Raw genomic sequence first — 22,115 nt, 5'->3', positions numbered from 1 at the left:
CATCACGGGACAAGGTGGAAGTTAGAATCATGAAAACATTAAGCTGCCAGGTGAGATTGTAAGACTGGGTGAGGTATCTGAATTCCTTAAGATATGTGTCCAGGATGGAATGGAAAAATCCCAGTCGTTTTTTGATTTGGGAGAGATCAAAAAGAGAAAAGGGAATATGGACCCAGACAATTCCCTTTGTCCCTGCCACTTCATGGAGGGGGTATAAAGGAGCTGAAACTGAGGTGGGGTTGTCACCTGATGAAGGGGAAAAAGGAGAGGGATTGAGTGGCTGAGGACAAAGAGAGGGAAAAGGTGAAGGGGCTGGTGGAGGATCTGGAGCATAAGGATGTGGTTGGGGATCAGAGTGGTCTGATGGATGAAAAGATTGATCCGAGTCCAGAAGGGGAGGTCAGGCATGAGTTAGGAGAATTTGAGATGTAGAATAGTTTTGACAGAGAGAAGGATGAGATCGGATATAGAAGAAGGCTTGAACATAAGGAATCTCTCTGGCTTTGTCGTTTCGGTGACAAAAGTTGTCTCGGTCTCTGAGAGTATCCAATTTGAAAGTGCCATTTTCTGGCCACTGGGATCCATTGTCTAGTTTGTATTTAGGCCAAACCTGATTACAGTAGAAAATGAGAGATTTGCCTTAATATCTCCCCGGAGGCCAAGAGGTTGGCCAGGAGACAGTCCAGAGGTGTAGAGCAGGGAGAAAATGAGATGTTTAGGTTTAATGTCTCCCTGGAGGCCAAGGGATTGTAGAAAATGAGACAGTTCAGTTTAAATTGGCCAGGAGACAGCCCAAGCATATAAAGCGTGGAGGTCTGGATTGTGAGGATCCCATTTAGCAGGTGAGAAAGGAGGTGATCAGTCCCAGTTGAAGAAGGGGAACACCAAGGAGCATTGTCATTGTTGCGCACCTCCTTTTCCAGAGAGAAGCCACTGACCAGCTAGAGGAGCATCCTCCAATAGCCAGGGGCATGAGAGGGGTTCCCTCTGCCAGGAGCCTGGTCTTCAGGAAGTAGCCTGGTCTTTGGTAAGTAGACAGTAGTCATAGAAAGTAGTCAGGGGAACCCATAGAAATAGGACAGACCCCCTGACCCACCCTGAATTGAGGCTGATGGTGGATGTGTTGGTCTGAAACGGCAAAGGGAGAGAGTCCCTGAGGTACCTGGTTCAGCAGGTCCAGGAAGGGTGGCTGGGGGGGGCCAATCAACCCAAGAGAGGGGATCATCCAAAGGTCACAGCCTGGATCCCCTGGGTTTCAGCACCAAGATGAATGTGAGCCAAAACACCGGGTACCAATCAAGCTTTATTAAAGGAAAAGAATCTGCCGGGCTGCACTCAAAATGGAGAGCAGCAACTGGCGTCAGAGTGGGAGGGCTTATATAGGTTGTAGGGAAGGCTGATGTAATCAGGGAGAGGTTTGGTGCTGGTGTGGAGGAGTTTCTGTTTCTCAGAAACCACGAGGTTTCTCATAAGGGAAAGGCTGGTGGCCATTTTGTGTTGAGTGTGTGTAACATGGTGCCGGTCACATCCAAATTCCATCAGTAATAAATTGTGCGTACACACACACACAAACACACACACAAACACACACACACACACACACACACACACACACACACACACACACACACACACACACACACACTAACCCAAAGACAAAAACCTCACAGTCCAAACCACTTTGGTTTGCACGAGAATAATGTTGAAATTTGGAGCAGGAAAAATGCGCAAGAGTATGTTTGGTAATGGCTAAAATAATTCTATTTTCTTTTCCATTTCTATTATCCAAATATGCTGAAGGGAGGTTTCATTTTTAGATGATAAAAGGTTGGTTTATTCTGAAGGCCCAAAAATACGATGAGAAATTGATGGGTTGATTCCATGCGACAGGATGTCTGGTTGTAATTGGGAGCCTCAAAGGGAAACAGAGAAGTAGTTTTGGCCAAAGCTAAAAGACAGAGACCATGTGTTTATGAACTTTCTACCCGGTACAAATAGTTCATCAAGGGTCAGGGACTCACCAACTGGAATTGCTGTTAGCATGTAGAGTTATTCAAACCACCTGGGGAGTAAACCAAATTCTTATCTTGACTTATTTGTCTTTGTTTTTATTCCCATTTTCGTGATTTAAACTGGCGAAGCCAATCTTTGACATTCAACCAAAACACGAAAAATAATAATAAAAACCATCCCAGTCCGTCTGCTGCACCCCACCCCAGTCACCACGAAACAAAATCATTTCTTTGTTTTGCAAACTGTTGCATTGGACTGGTGCTCAAAAGTTGGAGGTTTTCACACAAAGTTTTAGAAATAGCAAATAGAGATCCAGCAGAAAAGTCAACAGGGCTGCTCTGCACTGAGGCTGCCGTTCTCTGCTTACCTCCTGCTTATTGAAAGCGCTTGACAAGGGTTGATATCTTGTAACAACAATTCACAGCATGAGTAGCAGTTTGCCTTTGAAATTTGAACGCCATTTGTTTAGTCAGTCTATGTTTTGGAAAATAACAGAAGAAGTAAACATCTTAAAAGACTGAGTTTAGATAGTGACACTGCTACCTGGTGAAGTGGGACGTTCCACAGTGGCATTTTCCCTTCTTTATGGGAAGTTAGGGATCTCTGGTTTTTCAGCTGCAGAGAACAACTAAGGTATAGGGGTTCTAATCACAGGCTGCTCATTCCTCCTTCCTTTGCTTTTTTAAAAAGTTGAGATATAATCCACATACCATAAAATTCACCCTTTTGGAATGTACACTTTAGTGGCTTTAAGTCTATCACAAGGTTGTGCAACCATGTCTACTATCTAAATCCAGAACATTTTCTTCACTCCAAAAAGAAACCTGCACTCTTTAGCAGACAAGCCCTGTTCCTCTCAACCCCCAGTCCCTGCTGACCCCTAACCTATTTTCTGTCCCTATGGATGTGCCTATTCCGGACGTATCATATATGTGGCATAATGTATCCGTTCTTTTCTGTCTGGCTTTTTTTATGTAGCATTGCATTTTCCAAATTCAGCCATGTTGTAGCAGAACTTCATTCTTTTTATGGCTGAATAATATTCAATTGTATGGATATACCCGTTGTTTGTTCTTTTAATAACTACTGATAACCACTCAAAACTCCACCAGGTCCTGTATTAGGAAGTGTGTTGGGTGTAGGTACTAGACATATGTAAAATTTCCCTCAAGGATATTGCAGTTTACAATTGAAGAAAAAATATTTTAAAATCTTTAAGTTATTCTTTTGTAAGAATTGAATAATCCAGAGAAATACCAGTTTGAGAACTCCTCGTAGGAAAAACAAAGCACGTAAGGAAAGCCTTTTGAGAAAATCAGTACAATTATTATTTCTGATTGTGGAAAGAATTTCTGTAAAAATGCCAGCTACCAGTTTAGAGCCCATCGTGATGTATTTTTAGCTAACGTGTTGAGGAAGGCTTTGGGGAGATTTTTTTTTTTTTTTTTGAAGCCAGAGTAAGTTTGTAGTGTTAACAACAAACAATTTCTGCAAAAGTATAAAGTAGAGATGCTACTGGGGTGGCAGTCAGGGCGTTCAGTTTTCATCTAACCCTTCTTGGAATATTTTAAGATCGTCCATAATATACAGTCATCACCATTTTGTACAGTAACCCATTGCAGGAATTTGCATACATCAATCTAAAAAGAATTAAGAGGGATTTTGTTTGTAAATTAAATAATTTAGATGTTTTGCTGCTTAGGACACTTCAGCACATTTATAAGTACATCCACATCTGAGTTGTGGCTGTCATCACCATTGTATTATCTGGTGACGATTTTAGGATTCCTTCTAAATTCCCTGGTCAGTATGTCTCTGGGGCCACTTGCCTGTCAGTGGTGGGGGAAATTCAAATGTCATTCAAATTTTCTTGCCAGGGGCTTTACCAACTTGCAGAAATGTTTGAAGTTTGCTTCCCTCCCTGCCTGTGGGCACAGGCTAACCGTGTGGAGAAGCCAGGCAGCAGGATCCCTGGGACTATGGAAATTCTCACCTCTCCTCCCCTCCACTACCTACCTGACCCTTTGCTAAATAGAATTAGATTTGAGTAAGTTAAATGTGTGTATGATGCTACTTCCGTGCATAAAGTCAAGGTCAACCTCTTACTAGAACTCTTTTCCTTTTGACTAAACCTGATCATTGGTACCTAAGCAGATACAGAGGAAACTTAGCTGTGGGTAGGCTTCTCGTATGTAAACTGCCCAGATGAAGCTTGACTTGCTCATCGTGCCCTTAACATTCTGCTTCTGTAGGTTTCATTCCAAGACCAAGGGGCTCACACTGAGCCTTATGAAATATCTGGTGTGTTCTTTCACACTTAACTGGGCACTTGGCACAAGTTAACGCAATTTGATCTTAAATATTCATTGAGCATCTGCTATAGGGCCAGCACCATTTTAGCCAGGATGGGTGTGTCCTTGAGAAGTATAATGTATCAAACTCACAGATAAGTAAGGACAATACTTTTATTTTTTAGAAATCTGTGAAGTGTTAAAGGAACTGTCTTGGGTTTTGGAGTAGTGGGGGGAGTTTCTGGAGGTGGCGATGTGCAGGCTGGGTGTTGTGGGACAGAGCCAATCTAGGGGAGACGTAGAGCAGGAAGTCTGCGTCTTGTTTGCAAATGGCCACAGTGTGGAAGGTTGTGGAGGGCTTGTGGGAAGCTGGAGAGGCAGGTTGGGACCACACGATGAAGGGTTTTTACAGGTTCTGCTCAAGAGGGTGGACGACACCCGGTGGCCAATGAAAGGCCAGTGAAAGTTTAAGTAAAGAGATATTCCTGCTTGCTCGAAGGACCAGCCCAGTTCATGGCAATGAGATAAGTGATTTAATGCATCGCCTTCTGTGCGCCATCTGAAGCCGCAGTTCACTTCTCGTGGCCCCTTCGGGTGTCCCCGACCCCCTGGGAAGGGAGCCCATGGGCGGGCCCTGGGTGGCACTGGGGGCACGACATGCCACAGGGGTGAGGCGCGGGCTGAGGCCTTGCTGGGGTGGGCACAGGCGAGGCTTGAATGGCACACTGGGGACCTGCACCCACTCGGGAGGCCTGGTCCCTGCAGAGTAGGGAGCCTGGCAGGCAAGTGTGGGGCGTCGCCGTGTCTCTCCCACGACACCTACCCCACCGTCTTCCGTCGGGGTCTGCGTCTCTCCTTTCACGGTTCCATTTCTCTCACCATCCCCGTGTTTCCCACATGTGGCGTCACTCCCACACCTGCTTGTATCTCCCACAGTTCCATGTCTCTTCTGTGTTCTGCTGTCCCACAACTCTCGCTCATTCCTAATTCCATTTCCCCCACACGACTGTGAGAGGTGAGTCAAGAAGTTCACGGAAAGGTTAGAATTATATTTTAACTCTATTCTGCCAAAAGCTTTCTGAAGTGGGTTTGTATTTCTCTCACAATTCCCTCTTTCCCTCAATTCCTTGACTTCCCCCACCAGTCTCCCTTCGGGGGACGTCCACACAAATCCACATTTTCTCCTCCTTTGTTCTCTACCATTCCCGCCCCCCCCCAATCCCATTTCACCTGCCATTCTCCATTCTCTGCAATTGCTTCCTTCCCTCGATTCCCTGCCTGTCCCACAATTCCTGTTCTTTCCCATAACACACTGCTTCTCCCACAATTCCTCTCTTCCCAGCAACGTTTGTCCCTCTTTGTTCCTGTTCCTCCCAGAATCCTTTTCCCTACAATTCTTTCTCACCCATAAGTCTCTTCTCTCCAACGGTTCCTCTTTTCTCCCACGATCCTTGCCTCTCCCGTAAGTCTCTCTTCTCTCCCATACTCCGTTGTTTTCCCAGAATCCTCTGTCTCCCACAAATCCGTTTTGCCCTCGATTCTACATTTCTGTTACAATTTCCACTCTCTGACAATTCCGTTTTCCCATACTGTTCTCTTTTTCTCCTCCAATATCAGTTTTCATCTGCCATTCTCTGTGCTCTCCCACATTCTGTGTCCCCTCTGATGGCTTTGTCTAGCAACACTGTGTTCTCCACAATCATGACTTACGTCTCACAATTCCCTGCCTCTCCCACAATTCCTGTTCTTTCCCATAACACTTTGTTTCTCCCACAATTCCTGTCGTCCCAACCCTTCTGTCTCCCACCGTTTCCTGTTTCTCCCACAATCCTTGTCATTCCCACCATTTAGTCCCTCCCATAAAGCTCTGCTCCCACCCACAATTCCTTGTTTCACCCACAATCCTTGACTATTCCATGTCTTTCTTCTCTCCCATAATCCTTTGTTCTCCCAGTATTCTGTCTCTTCCATAATTCCATTTTCTATACATTTCCATATTTCTGTTACAATTTCCACTTTCTGACAATTGTTTTCCCTTACTTTTCTCTTTTTTTCCTCAGTAGTCTGTTTTCATCTATAAATCTGTTTTGTGTTTTAGGCTGCAAGACTCTGTCTTCCATCATCATTGTGTATCTCCTATTTCCCTCCCTCTCCCACATTTCCTGTTCTTTCCCAAAAACCTTTGTTTCTCCCACAATTCTTTTCCCAGCACCTTGTGTTTCTCACCATTCCTTGTTTCTCCCACAACCCTTCTCTTTCCCATACATCTGCTCTTTTCTATAATCCTTTATTGTATCCCTGAATTGCCTCTCCCACTATGCCTTGTCTCCCACAATTCTATATTTCTGTTACTATTCCGTACAATTCTATATTTCTGTTACTATTTCCTCTTTCTGACAATTCCAGTTTCCCGCACTATTCTCCTTTATTTAATTCTCTCACAAATCTGTTTTCATCTTTAATCCTTGGAGCTTTACTATATTCTGTCTCTGCTCTAATTCCTTTGTGCTACAATTCTATGTCCTCATCTCCCACGGTTTTGTCTCTACTACAATTTCCCGTCTTGCCTTTAATGCCTTGTTAGTGTCTCCCTCAATTCCTGTTTTCTCCATAATGTTCTGTCTCTATCATAATGTCTTGCATTTTCTGTTTTTCCTACAATTCCACTTTTTAAAATATATTTATTTAAACATTTTTATTATTATTAAAGAATAAATATTATATTTATAGGGAGCAGAGAGGGGGAGAGGATAAGGTGGGAGGAGAAAGGAGGAGGAGGGGTGTGTTTGAGGCCCATGGCACCCCATTCATTCAAGCAGGGGAGCCCAGGGGACTTCCAGTCGTGTCTTTTTTATTGCTGGGCAGGATGCGGATGCTGTGTGGCATGGCTGGGGCCCCAGCCCCCCAAACCCCTGCTCAGGAGCCTGGGGTGCTTCTGGTAGCTGCTGAGTGGTTGTTGCTGGGTTACATGGGAACATCCAGGGGAAATGGCTGAGGCTCTTGGTCCCCCTACCGCCCTGGTTTGGGAGCCTGTGGTGCTTCCGGTGGTGGCTCGGTGGTCATTGTTGGTTGGCTGCAGATGTCAGTGGGTTGTGGCTGAGGCCCTTGGACCCCCACGACCGTGCTTGGGAGCCTGGAGCGTTTCCAGCGGTGGCTAAGTGGTAATCACTTGGCTGGGTGCAGATGTTGGGGGTGTGGCTAAGGCCCTTGGCCCCCCACTGCATGGGCTTGGGAGCTTGGGGTGCCTCTGGCAGCAGCCTGGTGGTCATTGCTGGGCTGTATGCAGTCGTTGAGCTGGGGGCATGGCTGAGGCTCTTGGCCTTCCCTGAACCCTGGCTTGGGAGCCTGGGAGGCTTCCTCTCCTTCTAGGTTTCATAGGTGTTCTTTGGTGGTGTTAGGCCTTTAGTGGTTAATATCAAAACTTTGTCTCAGATCTGTGGGTTTTTTGTTTTCTCTTTCAGTTCTGTGTTGGATTATTCGCTGTTCTGAGCACTGGAACTGATTTGTTGTCCTTTGCTTACTTATAAAATGGGGGGACTTCCTAAGGAAACCAGCTCTTGAGCCCTGTGGTTGAGCTAAATTGCTGCTTTGCTGTCAGTTCTCTGGCAAAGGCTTTTTGTGCAGCTCAGGTTTTAATTGTTGACCTTGTAAGCACTTCTGGGTCTTGTGAGGTCTGGTACACCTGGGTTGTGTTGTAACACCGGTCTGGGCCTGAGTCTTTTCAGTGAACTACACCCACTGCATTTCTATATTCCAGACTAGTCTACAGTGAGTGGTCTTGTGCTGATTGGGGGGCAGATCAGCTGTCCATGCTGTGCCCCAGTGTTCCCCCAGTGGGCCCGTCATATCCACTGCCCATACTCCAAGCATTTCCCATGGGATGGGACATGCCCTGGTTCCCTGTGATGACTCACCAGCCTCTGAGTGGCTCCTTTATTCAGTTGTCTTTGGCCCCTCACTCCTATGTGGGTCCACAGGAATCTCGTCACTGGTCTTGCTGGCCTGGGGTCACCAAGGCCCTCTTGTCCCCTACAGTCTCCAAACAACTTCATATGAAGGGCACAGCTATGGCTTTTGCCAGATCTTGCTTCGTGTGCTCACCAGCCCTGAAATGGCCGGGTCTCAAAATGGTCAGAGCGGTCCTTTCTCTCATCATGGCTTCTCCTGCCTTCATGAACTCTGTAGGTCTCTCTTGTTCCCCTGAGCTCTAGTGGCCCCAGATTGGCAGTCAATCCTTTTTACTAGTTGTAAATTGGTTGATCGTGGGAAAGGGTGATGCTGGGGACTGTCTATTCCACCATCTTGACCACAAGTGTCTCCTACCATTTCTTGTTTCTTCTACAATACCTGTGTTTCCCACAGTTCCCATTTGTTCTGTCATAATTTCTGGTTTCTCCCACAATTCCATATTTCTGTCAGAATTCCTCTTTCCCACAGTTTGCAGGGATTTTTCCACAATTACCCATTCTCCACTTTTTCTCATAAATCTTTTTTCCTATAATTCTTTGTTATCTCCTATAATTTTGTCACCTGACTATACTCTTCTCTGCCATAATTGCTTCTCTCCCACAATTTCCCTTCATTCCCACAATTCCCATATCTCAGTTTCTCTCACCATTCTTTCCCACCATGCCTTGTGTCTCCCACAGTTCTTTGTTTTTGCCTACAATCTATCATTCCCACAATTCTGTTCTCACCCACAATTCCTTGTTTTTCCCACAGTACCATGTCTCTCACAATTTCTTCTTTCCCACGATTCATTGCTTTCTCTCACAATTCACTCTTCCTTTCTCACAAATCTGTTTTCTTTTATAATTCTCTTCTCAACCACATTCTGTCTCCCCTACAATTTGGTTTCTCCTACATTTCTAATTTCTCTACCATAATTCTCATCCAAAATCTGATTCTCTCCCCAAATTCCCTCCTCTTTACACAATTTCCTGTCATTTCTATAACTCTACATTCTTGAACATAATCCTGTCTTTTTCACAGTTTTTTGTTCTCTCCCAAAATTTGTTTCTCCCATAATTCCCTGCCTCTCCCACAATTCTTTTCCCCACACAACTGTCCATTTTCAGCATAAATCTTTGTCTCTCCCCAAATTCCTTGTTATTCTCACATTACCTTGAGTGTCCCACAATTCCTTTTGCCTTCCACTAATCCTTTTCTCTTGTATCTCCTATCATTCTCCTGTGTCTCACTTGTAGGCTACTTACCCAGCACTGTGCATGTGAAGATTTTTTTCACTGGCCTATCCTCTAAGTAGTGCCCTGAGGCCCTTCTCAAGAACTGAACATTATCCCACTCCTCCACACAATCAGCCCGTGTTAGGTGGAGTCTCTTGGGCTTGGGTTCTGGGAAATCAGCTTTCCCCTCACAGCAATCTGTTCTCACTTCATCTCTCCCTGAAAGTAACACCCACTAGCCACATGAATTGTAGCTGATAGGAGAGTGCAGAAGAAAACATACCCCAGGACCTTGGACTCTGTTGAGCTGGCCAGATTATATTTAACGCCTTGAAGTGGAGTCACGCCCAGGTGTCAGGTTTTCTGTGGCTCATGCTCGGTGTCCAGTGGTTGAGGGTTCCAGTTCTAGGCCTTCAATATTTTCAAGGGATCCAAGAAAGGCAGATGAGGGCACAGGAGATATCCAATATACATTCAAATCTCAGTTCTACATGGGGCTCCCCAAAATCTGCCTGGACTTGTATGGCTCATTCAAGGGGACCAGTGGAAGGGGTTGGCCCTTGGGCACCATGATGTTACTGGAGCCTGCATTTCCTGCAGGGATGTTCCTTAGATAGTCATAGACATAGCACCCATAGGAAATTAGTCAACATTCCCCAACAGCCTTGTTGAATTATCTTCTCAGAGACTTGCTCAGCCAGCATATTCTCTTCGAGGAGACCTTTAAGAGCAGGCCTGCTGGAAAGCACCCATCCAACTCAGCACAGGCAGGGCTGGGATTAGGCAGCCCTGTTCCAGCAGCATTTGCTTCAAGAAAGTTGCTATGCATAAACTTTCTTTTCCATGGAGCCCCAGGGGGAGGATGAAAGGACCGGGAGCTCTTCAAAGCCACAGGACCCAGAGCATGTCCCAAAGTGTGGGGTCATGGGGGAGTATCCTCAGCCCAGAGCTTGATCACAAGCCACCATGTGTCACCCCAGTCCAGAGTCTTTGGGAAAAGAACCGAAGAAATTGCACGAGTTCCCATGAGCACAGGATGTTCTCATGAACAGTGGGTGACCCTGCTAGAATCAAGTCTGAAGTGCCACACAGGCCACAATGTCTATGTGCATGTCAGGGGACACGGTAGTGTCATTCTTGCCTTCTTGGTAATATTGTCGCCTGTTTCTGTAGCTCAGACTTTGCTAGTCTTTTCCAAGCACACCTCTCCAATTGCCACAATTTACCACCTTCTCCTTTCCATGTAACGCTAATGTTCTTTTGTTTTTTCCTTACGTGTCCTCTCGGACTCTACATGTGTCTCTTGTAAAATCGCACTTGTTCCTGCCCCTCCTTATACTCATTGGTCTTAGTCAGTGTTGCAGGGCACATCGCTACCTCCAGTGGATGTCAGGGCACTTACCTGTGTTTGTCCATTCGACTCACTTATTGAGCACCTTCTATGTGACAGATGTGGTTTTAGGCATTAGTGATACTAGGGCGATGAAGACAGACAAATTCCCTGCTCACTGAGACATTCTAGTGGCAGAGACAGAGAATAAAAAGCACAAGTAATAATATAATATTCGATTCAGATAGTGAGCAGTGCTATGAAGAAAAGCAAATCAGGGAGTGGGGTCAGAGAGTGGACTTACTTAGGGTGTCCCAGAAGTCTCCCCAAGATGAGCTGACATTGAACCTAAATGAAGAGCAGGAAGGGGCCATGAGGAAATCTGGAGAAGAGCTCTACAGGCAGAAAAAGGGAAGAGCAAAGGTCCTGTGGCAGGACCAAGCTTGCAGTGTGGAAAACAGGGAGGCCAGTGTGCCTGAGGGATGCACGGGGAGGCTGTCATTGCCAGCAGGGCCCAGAGATGGAGGGACTTGGAGCTCTTGTGAAGGGCAGTCATTTGTCCCGCCTGCATCGGTGAAAAGGCCACCCTTCTTTGTGTCTTCCATCTGTGTATTCCCCGTGCACAGCCTATGGGCTGGCAGAGAGCAGGCACTCCTGGATATTTGTGGACTGAGAGAATAATTCTGACATTTGTTGCAAAGGATCTCACAGGTTCTGAAGGAAGCTGTGTGGGAATGATTAAACAGACCTGCAGGATCACTCATTTGAGGAGAGTGATGTGTGCTTTCACACTACCGACTGGCACGCAATATTTTATTCCTCATGGTGTTGCACTGCGTTTTGTAAGCCAGCTCATGTTCTGGAGAAAGGACAGGGGAAAGGGGAAAATAGATTAATAAGGAGGCCCAAAGGAGAATCACGATGAAATCAGAATAAAGCCAGGTAGAATTAGCACCATGTGCTTATTTAAAATGGGCTGTTAGTTTGGTTCTGAGCTCCCTAGACGGGAAGTGAAGGAGAAAATGTGATCTGTTCCAAGATTCTTAATTGTCCACAAGAAAACATACCAAGTGTGCACGGAAGCACACATTCTCTTGAAACCCAGGCCTGAGAAAAAGTGTCCCCTCAGATGTTTCATGAAGTTGAAGCCGAATAACGTTGAGTATATTTGGATATATCAATTTAGGTATTACAAACGCCATCGTGGGTCACTTTATAATCACATATCATGGTCCCAGTTTGTGATCAGAACCAAGAAGCCCAATTTGGGAGAGATTTAGCAGGCATGTACTATTGTGTATGCAATTGGGCTTTGAAAGAGGGAAACGTTTTCCATGGGTTGAGGTAGGTGCTGGCATAGAGGAGCTGCTTGCTGAAACCATGTGGCATGAACCATGACAAGACAATGGGGAGGAGGCTTAGTCGTACAGAAGGTGCTGGTCCCTCCCTCTGGGCACCTCTTGGAACTGAGCGCAGGTAGGCAGGCAAGCGTGAGGGCGCTGCTGCCTGAGTTTGCATCCCCTGCCGGAGCTGCACCTGCCCATTCCTCCTCCGTCAGACAGTGCATGTGTCATGGCTCCAGAACCTCCTGGGTCAGTAGTTGTGGTTTCCTGCAGCATCCATCCACACACCACCCACTTATCAATTGCCCGACATGATTCTGGGGGATTTGTTTTATCCTTTGTAATGACATCATACAATGATGTCATCATGTAATGATGTCATACAATGTTGATGAAATGTATGCTATACCTTTTCTTCTTTTTTTCAGACAACACGAATGCTACAGCTCTGTCCATTTTCGGAAACGGACACAGACACCATCACAATCTCTTCTCTTTTTCTCGCCAGGTTCTGATGCCAGCACCATTGAAATCCATACTACAAGTGGGTCCCGCAATGCAAATGATTTGGACTCTGCTCCCCAAACACGTGGAGACCTATGAAGGGGACTTGACAGGCGACCAGCCCCCACATTCCTCAGACTCTGCACTTTTCATTCTTTAGAATCATGTTCTCATCTTCCCATCCCCGTGCTGCCAAGCTGTCGCATCCTCCAGACCTCACTGTCATCACGTGAGAGCTTCTTCCCGAGGCTCCTCTTGATGATAGGAGCAGCGGTCCATGCGTGTGCACCTGCGAGTGCAGGAGCGTCCCTTCTAGACTATTCAGTCACTTCTCTAGACTCTTAGTTGCTACTAGAGTTTCTCTGAGGCTGGTCGTAATGTACGTGCAAGATCCGAGTCCTCGGGAAAGAAGTTAAATAATAAAGTAATTGAGGCTGAACTCCCAGCCAGACTTGGATTCTGTCTGAACAACACCTCTAGCAAATGCTGTTGTTTTTAAAATTTTAATGAACACATTGTAATTGTACATACTTATGGGGGTACAATCTGATATTTTGATACATACATATGTTGTATAAAATATGCCTGTTGGCCATTCGTATATCTTCTTTTGAGAAGTGTGTATTAAGATCCTTTGCCCACTTCTCAATTGAGCCATTTGGTTTTTTTGCTGTTGAGTTGTTTAAGTTCCTTACATATGCTTGATATTATCCTCTTCTCAGATGTAAAGTTTGCAAATATTTTCTTCCGTTCTGTAGGTTGTCTCTTACTCTGTCAAGTTTCCTTTGATGTGCAAAATCTTTTTACTTTCACGTAATTCCACTCATCTACTTTTGGTTTCATTAATTGTGCTTCTAAAGTCTTATTTTAAAAATCCTTGCCAAACCCCATATCGTGGATTGTTTCCCCTATGTTTTCTTCTAACAGTTTCATAGCTTCGGGTTTTACATTTAAATCTTTAATCCATTTTGAATTGATTTTTGTATGTAGTGAGAGGTAGGGGTCTAGTCTCATTCTGCTGCATGTGGTGTCCAGTTTCCCAGCACCATTTACTGAAAAGAATATCTTCCCCCCAATATGTTTACCTTTGCCAAAGATCAACTGGCTGGAGGTGAAGGAATTTATTTCTGGGTTCTCTGTTCTGTTCCATTGGTCCATGTGTCTGCTTTCATGCCAGTACCATGCAGTTATGGCTACTTTAGCTTCATAGTATAATTTGATGTCAGGTAGTGTGATGACTCCAGCTTTGTTCATTTTTTTCAGGATCTCTTTGGCTATTTGGGGTCGTTTTTGGATTCCATATGAATTTTAAGATTGTTTTTCTATTTCAGCGAAGGACGTCATTGGCATTTTGATAGGGATTGCATTAAATCTATAGATCACTTTGGGTAGAATAGCCATTAAACTATATTCATTCTTCCAATCCATGAACATCAAATATCTTTCCATATGTTTATGTCCCCTTCAATTTCTCTCTGCAAAGTTTTATACTTTTTATTGTAGAAGTCTTTCACTTCCTTGGTTAAGTTTTTTCCTCGGTATGTAAATATTTTTGTAATTATCATTAGAGGAATTGTTTTCTTGATTTCCTTTTCAGATAGTTCACTATTAGTATATAGGAATACTAATTTTGTAACGGTTTTTTTGGTGGAGTCCTTAGGGTTTTCAACATATAAGATCATCTTGTTTGCAAACAAGGGACAGTTTGACTTCTTCCTTTCCAATTCGGATGACTTTTCTTCTCTCTCTTGCTAATTGCTCTGGCTAGGACTTCCAGTACTATGTTGAATAGAGGTGAAAGTGAGTACCCTTGTCTAGTTCCTGATCAAAGAGGGAAAACTCTCAGGTTTTCCCCATTCAGTATGATGTTAGCTGTGGTTCTGTCATATATGACCTTTATTGTATTGCAGTACATGCCTTCAATACCTAGTTTATTAAGAGTTTTTATCACAAAAGGATATTGAATTTTGTCAAATGCTTTTGCTGCATCAATTGAAGTGATCATATGATTTTTGTCTTTATTTCTGTTAACATGGTTGTTGAATTTATTGATACATCCTTGGATCCCTGGGATAAGTCCCAAGTGATCGCAGTGAATGATCATATTAAAGTGCTGTTGAATTCGGTTTACCAGTGTCTTGTTGAGAATTTTTGCATGTATGTTTATCAGATATATTTGCCTACAATTTTCTTTTTTGTGTGTGTCCATGTCTGGTTTTCGATCAGAGTAATGCTGGCTTCATAAAATGAGTTCGGAAGTATTCCTCCTCAATGTCCAGAATAATCTGAAGATAAGTGGTATCAACTCTTCTTCAAAAGCTTGGTAGAATTCAGCAGTGAAGCCATCAGGTCCTGGACTTCCTTTTAATGGAAGATTTTTTATGACTGATTCCATTTCCTCACTTGTTTTTGCTCTGTTCAGATTTTCTATTTCCTCATAATTGTATTTCTTCAGGAATTTATCCATTTCTTCTGTTATCATATTTGTGGGCATAGTTATTCATAATAGACCCTTATGATCCTTTGAATTTTTGTGGCATCACCTATAATGTGTCCTTTTTCATTTCTCATTTTATTTATTTGAATCTTCCCTTTTTTTCTTGGTTAATCTGGCTAAAGTTTGGCCAAGTTTGTTTATCTTTTGGAAAAACCAACTCTTCGTTTCATTGACCTTTTCAATTGTTTAAATTTCTATTTCATTTATTTCTACTCTGAGCTTAATAACTTCTTTCCTTCTGCCAATTTTGGGTTTAATTTGTTGTTCTTTCTCTATTGCCTTTAGGTTGTTTATTAGAAAACTTTCTTTTTCTATAAAGGCATTTAGTGCTGTCAACTTTCCTCTCCAAACTGCTTTTGCTGTGTCCCATAGGTTTTGGTATGATGTGTTTTCATTCTCATTTGTGTCAAAAAGCTTTTTAATTTCCCTTTTAATTTATTCATTAACCCATTGGTTGTTTAGGAGGGTGTTGTTTAATTTCCATGTATTTGTATAGTTTCTAAGTTTTTCTTGTTCATTCTAGCAAATGCTCTTGAGTAGGGCATTGATGGGGCCAGAGGCAAGGTAGCAATCCAGCTGGATGAAAAGGAAATGGGGGTGTCACAGAGCAGCTGCACAGCATGTCCTCAATAAACCCACTAGTGGGCGGAGAAGGGGCATGGCTTTTGTCACTAATTTAGCCTGTGTTCCCATGCTGGGCTGACCGATGACATAGTCAAAGGAATCCTTGGAACCTGACTTTGCTCAGATCCTTATCCATATCTCCACACAGTTATGTGTCACTTAACGATGAGGATCTGTTCTGAGAAATGTGTCGTTAGGTGGTGTCATCATTGTGTGAATATCATAGAGAGTACCTACACGAACCTAGATGGTATAGCCTAGTACACACTTAGGCTATATGGTATAGTCATTATAATCTGATGGGACCGCTGTCGTATATGCTGCTCATTGTTGACTGAAATGTTGTTACGCAGAGCATGAATGTACGTGTGTGTGTGTGTGTGTGTGCGTATTTTTTCCTTTTTGCAAAAAATGTTGCAGCATGCATTGGGGTCACAAGACACCCAGGTATTAAATAGAAAAGCCAGACACGATTTTCTCAGGACACTGTGGACAGCTCTGCCATGTGACATTTCCCTTCACATCAAGATTAAGTCTCCCTTTCATTCTAGAAGAGCTGTTCCAGAAAGCATCTGGATTTGAATTTTTGGAGTCACAAAGCTGCAGATCCATTTAGAGCACCCTGTGACCTTGGTATCTGGGTTGCCCAGGGGTCTCTGATAGTTGTTGCTGTACCTTCTTAATCTCTCCTTGAGCATTCTCTCCAACCTGATGAGGCACAGCTCCACCTCTCATTCTAGAAGCAGAGAGGCTAGCTACTTGCTTTTCCAGCCTCTCTTGCAGCTAGAGCAGGGTGCATAACTTGGCAGTGCCAGTCAGATATGTCTCCCGAGTCTCTGAGTTAGAAGTGAGTGCCCAAGAGAATGGGTGGCAGAGAAGCTTTTCTGAAGGAGCAGTGGCAGCAGTAGTGGCAGCAGGCAGGTCTGTGCTGGGTGGTGCATTGGGTGTGCTTTGAGGGGCGGGTCCAGAGTCCAGTTTCAGGGTGTGGGCAGTATCCACTGCTGTCTTTGTCATCATCTTGGCCAAGTTTTGCAGCCTGACATTGGCAGTTCTGTCTAGCTGCCAAATTGGTTCTCCAGAGATTCTCAAAGCTGCCACAATCCCTCTCAATCCTTTTTGGTTTACGTTAGCCAGTCAGTTTCTGCAGCTTGCAAATCAGAACCCCGACTGATCTGATTATGTAGTGAAAGGGACCCCTCCAAGACAGGACACTGAGCATCACCAGCTGACGCCCAGAGCATGATGCTTTTGACTGGGGTGAGCTGCGAGAGGAAGAGGGTGAGCAGACACCTTCTCACAGCGACTCGCCACGCACTGGGCGTGGAAAAATGCACATCAGGGACGTCGTGTATAAAGTCGATCTAGGGAACAAGGAGACGATTGAGCAAGCAAAGGAAGAAATGAGATGATAATTGGTTTGGGGCCATTTCTGTGGAAGCCTCCTTGCTGCAGGGGCCGTACAGTCACAGGAGGCTTGTTCTGTTATTGTTTTCATGATGACCGACGTTAGAGCATGTTGAGATGCTGAGGGGAATGATCCCGTGGAGGGAACACGATGATGATAGTGGGATGGAGGGACATCTGCAGGAGGGACCTTCTCTCTTCAGGGAGAGTGGGAACTGGAACATACAGCCAGGAGTCTGGGCTGGTCTGTGAGAATGAGGCTGTGACAGAGGGGAGTCTGGCTGGAAAGATGAAACTGTGACCAGCAGACAGCTCCCATCTGACTTTAATTTACTAGCCATTTTATCAGCCAGTTTAGTTGTCACACCATCAAAAGCTTTAAGTCTACTCATCTTCCCCAGTTCAGAGTAAGATATCACCATCATCGTCACCGTCTACGACTGTGCAGTGACGGTAGGATATATACACCCAGCTACTGTCCTGAGTGTCTCTGAATAAGTACCTCCTGCTTGAGGACAACTATATTCCTAACCAAAGCCTCAGTCTTCAGTGTTAACATCAAGTTTTAGGGGAAGGTTAGTCCTGTAGGTGACATCCTCCCTGCCCAGTCCCGCTGTCCCCTGCGCCCTCTACTCCGTTCTCCACATAGAGCTGTGTCCGGATGCCTTGCTTACCTTGCTGTGCATCAGATGCTTCAGAGACACAGGATCCAGGCTGGAAAAATAACATTCAGCCAAATACAAAGTCCTTTTTTAAGAGCATGAATCTGTCCCCCACCCACACCTGCCCCTTCTCATGCACGTCAGAGTGACTTCTGGGTTTCTGTCAACAGTAATTAACAGCCAGAACCCACAGGGGCAGAGAATACTCTCTGTGAACACAGAAAATTTTCTCAAATATCCTTTTGGAACGGTACCGTGGTGGGGGCAATTTTAAAAAAAAAGGTTTCTGTTCAGTGAGTTGAAGCTTAAATTCCCAAACTAAATACAATTAAGTTGGGAGCCTCAATGGACAAAGGACAACATTTTTGGAATCCCTGCAGCAAACGGTTACATGTATCTGAGTATTAAAGTTACATAAATCTTGGGCAATCATGTGATCCCAGTCACTTCCTCTACAGGATAAAGAAACACACTGAAAGCTATTAATATGTGAACAGCATTGTCGCCGAAGCCCCAAAAGCCACTTCACATACGCATTCATCCTGGGGACTCTGTCACACGCTTTGTGGGCTGCCCACTGAGGGATGGCACGAGGTTCTTCCCGGGGGCCTCCTGTGGCTTCTGTATTAGGGTTTAGGGTACCCAGAATGTTACCCCAAATCCACTAACTGGGAATGTGATTGGTCAAAAAGCAAAAGAATAAGACTGGAAGACAAGATAGGTTTCCCTAAAGGTGACAGTTCGTCACTTCACATTTAGTCTCAAGTTGCCAATTCAGGACATGTGCTTGGGATCTGGCTCTGCCAGAATCTGAGTCACAGGCCACAGACACCCTCCACTGAAGCACTGAGCCAAGGCGGGCAGGAACGGCCTTATCCCCTTGCTTTGTTCCAGTGCAGGGACAAGCTAGGATTGCAGGCAAGGAACACCATGACTTTCTGTGTCACTAACTTGTTCATGAAACCTGATGCTAAGAGTGACAGCGTCTGCTGATCTGCCTTCTCTGCCTCTCTGAATCTATTGCCTCCTCATATAACAGGGACTGCAACATCCATGAACTCATTCAATTATGTGACACCCACCAAGTAATTAAAGTGGCATAGATGGAACGTGGTAGCGTCCAGCACAGAGCACTTGTCAGTAAATAATGCAACGTGTTCCTCTGCGACAGGCCGAAGTGACGTCAACAGTTAGCCATGTCCTATAACTTTAGGTTCTTCCAGTTACTCAGGGCTAATCCTTGAACTCAAATTCCTCACAAAGCAATTTGTTAACTAGAGAGAATTCATTTGCATTGACTTTTTTAAACAATCGGCCTGAACTAAAATAATGAAAATGAAACACTTTGTTAAAAAGCACGCTCCCTTTGCATGGCGGCTGTTTAGAACAGGCAGGGATATTTCCCTACTGAATGTGGCAGTTCTGGAAAGGGGCACTTCAGCCATTTTCTTCTGGAGAAAAGGCCGAGCTGTCTTCATTCATGGGTGTTCATGTGGCCCCAAGAGTGACCAAGTGACATGGAGAGAGCACACCAACCAGGTTCTCTAATATCAAAACAGAGCAATTTATTCAAGACACTGAATATGATCTGTTGATTTTCTCTCGAAACAAATGAGCTACAACACACAAGGTGATTCTTTTTTTCCAAAGAGCGTGAGGGTGAGTGGGGGTGGAAGGAGAACAGGACGGGGCTCCATGTCACTGCAACAGGATCTGGGCAACGCGGACAGGAAGCAGGTCTGGCTGTACGTCTGACACAGACAATAAAACTGCAGAAGCCAGAATTCGAAGCTTCAGTGAGTGGCGGGAGGGACATTACTGCATTGGACAAGAAACACCATGAAAAAAAACCAAAAAAGGTGGAACGGGAGGTTAAAAAAGAGAAATAAGAAGGAACAAAGACCCTTACGATTGACAAAGTGCACTTCTCTGGGCTCCAGGATCTAGTTTTAGAAAGACAAAACCAAAGTCACGTCTTATGGTGTCGCGCGGGGTCAGAGGTTTCACCCTGTGACATCCGGCCCTTCCGCCCGGGGTAGCTCCCTCCCCAGGTGCGTGCTGGACGTGGCTCTTGGTCATTTCAAATCCAACCAAAGATTCCAGGAAGGATCATTGTGTTATGTCTGCTTTCGAGGTTGAATTTGGTCACTAAGACTGAAGCGACCCTCACGAGGGTTTCAGAGCTGTAAGCGACGCCCGATAGCCACATGTCCAGGTGGCCACCCCGGACCCTGAACGTGAATCTCCCGTGTGCCTGGCAGGAGGGCACGATGGCCACATGTGTCAGGGGCTCCAAACTAGTCGTCAATGACGCTGTTTGCTGAGGACAGGCACGGATTCGAGGGGCACCAGCGACACCCTCATGCTTGGTCCCTGTGGCCAGCTCGGGGGTGGCCGCCTCCCTTCATCCGAATCTCACTCTCGTGCACAGGGATGGGAAGCCCGTTGTCCGTGGCCCCAGCCCTCGGCTCCAACCTAACAATCCCGAGGTGCTTGAGATTCATGAGGAGGCTGAAGCCAGCGCTTTGGCGAGACCCTGGCTCCCGACATTCCCAGGAAGATTGTCTAGTGAATCCCTCCCGGTACGTCCCCGGTCACCATGCCACGCCAGTCTCTGGTTGCCACGCACAAGCCACATCCTGACCGTGGTCTGATGTCCGGCAGCCGATGCTCTGCAGAGATGAAAACGCTCTCATCTGGGGAGGGGGGGATGGTCTTCATCTGGACCCCGACACGCTGCCCCCCAAACCTCATGCACTCTGGGGACAGGAATCAGCGGTGAGTCTGGGGGTGCCGGCTGTTTTCAGACACGGGAGTGGTTACTCCATGGGACTTTGGCCTTCGTCACTAAGTGTTCAGGTGACAGAGCCCCAATAAAGCCTTACTTGGATACAGAGCACTTTCTGGGCTTGAATAATTCACAGGCCCAGGTGGAGGCCAGTGAATGACCCGGGAATGACTGACGCCCCTTGGCTTTGGTAGCTGGTCCCGGCCCATTCCAAGTTCTCTAGGAAGCCCCTGCCCTTCCCAGATGTCGGTTTTCGGCTCCAAAGAGGGGCGCCGCCCCCTGAATAACACGGTCTCGTGGCTGGAAGGAACACACACCAGTGAACCCACCACTGCCAGCCGCCACCGCCGCCACCGCCACAGCCCTGCCACCGTCCTCAGATCTTCCCTGGCCCACAGGACGCCGATGAGAGATGGGCCCAAGCCGTCGGTCCTTGCCCCCGTTGCTGATTTCAAAAGTAAGCCAGTGTCGGGTTGTGACAATACGAGCACAGAGGTCACCTGATCCAATGAAAGGAAACTTTTCTAGGAATTCAAAGCCTTGTTTAATTTTTAAAAAACACTAAAAAGATTCATTCTTTTAAAAAACCCTCTTTCTCCTAGTCTCGTGTGAGAGAAGGAAATGATAAAGACAGCAGAAACGATCAGTGACGCTCTGCCTACAGTGTTCGCCGTTGGGGCTGCAACGCTGCCTTTTGCGAATCCTTTTGTCATCATTAGACCAAGTGACGCCCTGGAGCCCTGACGTCAGCTTTGCAAGGACTGGCCTGGCCCACTCTTGGAGAAACGACGCTGCTGTGGGGAGGAGGCAGCTGCGACCACGGCGAGCCGAGCTGTGGCTTTCGATGGCTTCGGTGCCTCTTGGTTCTGGGGACGCATCCTCAGGGTCAGAGCACACCGTCCTGCCAGCCGCTAAGGTCACCCACCCCGAAAGAGGCCACGTGGTTCTTCGTCCTCCCGGCGGGCCACAGAGCCACCCGCTGCTCACCCATAGGACTGACCCTTCCCACCCAGTTTCCTGACAACCTGTGGAGCTGAAGGGAACGGGGGAAGCCACCTCGGGCCCTGCCTGTGTCTCCTGACAGCTTTTCTAGACTATGAATCACACACAGCTCTCTATGTCTGATGGCCATTTTAGGATTTTTAAATTGTTTTAACATAAAAATATTTTTTTTTCCAAAAATACTCCAGGCTCTTTCTCTTATAAGTCATTTTCTTTTTCTCCTGTAAAAAGTCCCCCTGCCCTGCCTTCTTAACGTAAAGCACTTATTATGCGCCCAAACTGTCCTTGAGACCTAAGATCTGAAGCAACTCTGAGGACGGGACAGAGAAGGGTGAGGAGGGGTAGGGGCAAGGAGGGCGGGACGGAGGAGGGGACAGAGGGAGGGAGGAAGCTGTCCACTGGAGACTTCTGTCACCGTGTCTATGTGGCTGCGTCGACCGAGGGGTCCTGAAAAGCCAGACCACAGCAGAC

At 45.8% G+C, this 22,115-nt stretch overlaps 1 protein-coding gene across 1 annotated transcript in view; it reads left to right on the top strand.

Annotated features, from left to right (window-relative positions):
• Positions 1–12,766, top strand: part of LOC134367165 (G-protein coupled receptor 143-like) — a 350,752-nt gene extending 337,986 nt beyond the window's left edge. Inside the window, exon 9 of the mRNA XM_063083815.1 lies at positions 12,672–12,766. Coding sequence (XP_062939885.1) covers positions 12,672–12,766 — 95 coding nt within the window. The remainder of the gene's footprint in view (positions 1–12,671) is intronic.
• The last annotated feature ends 9,349 nt before the right edge of the window (positions 12,767–22,115 follow it).

The sequence above is a fragment of the Cynocephalus volans genome, chromosome X (assembly GCF_027409185.1).
Source record: "Cynocephalus volans isolate mCynVol1 chromosome X, mCynVol1.pri, whole genome shotgun sequence".
Classification (NCBI taxonomy): Eukaryota; Metazoa; Chordata; class Mammalia; order Dermoptera; family Cynocephalidae; genus Cynocephalus; species Cynocephalus volans.
Note: the sequence above shows the minus strand (reverse complement) of the source record. Positions and strands in the feature narration are given on the sequence as shown.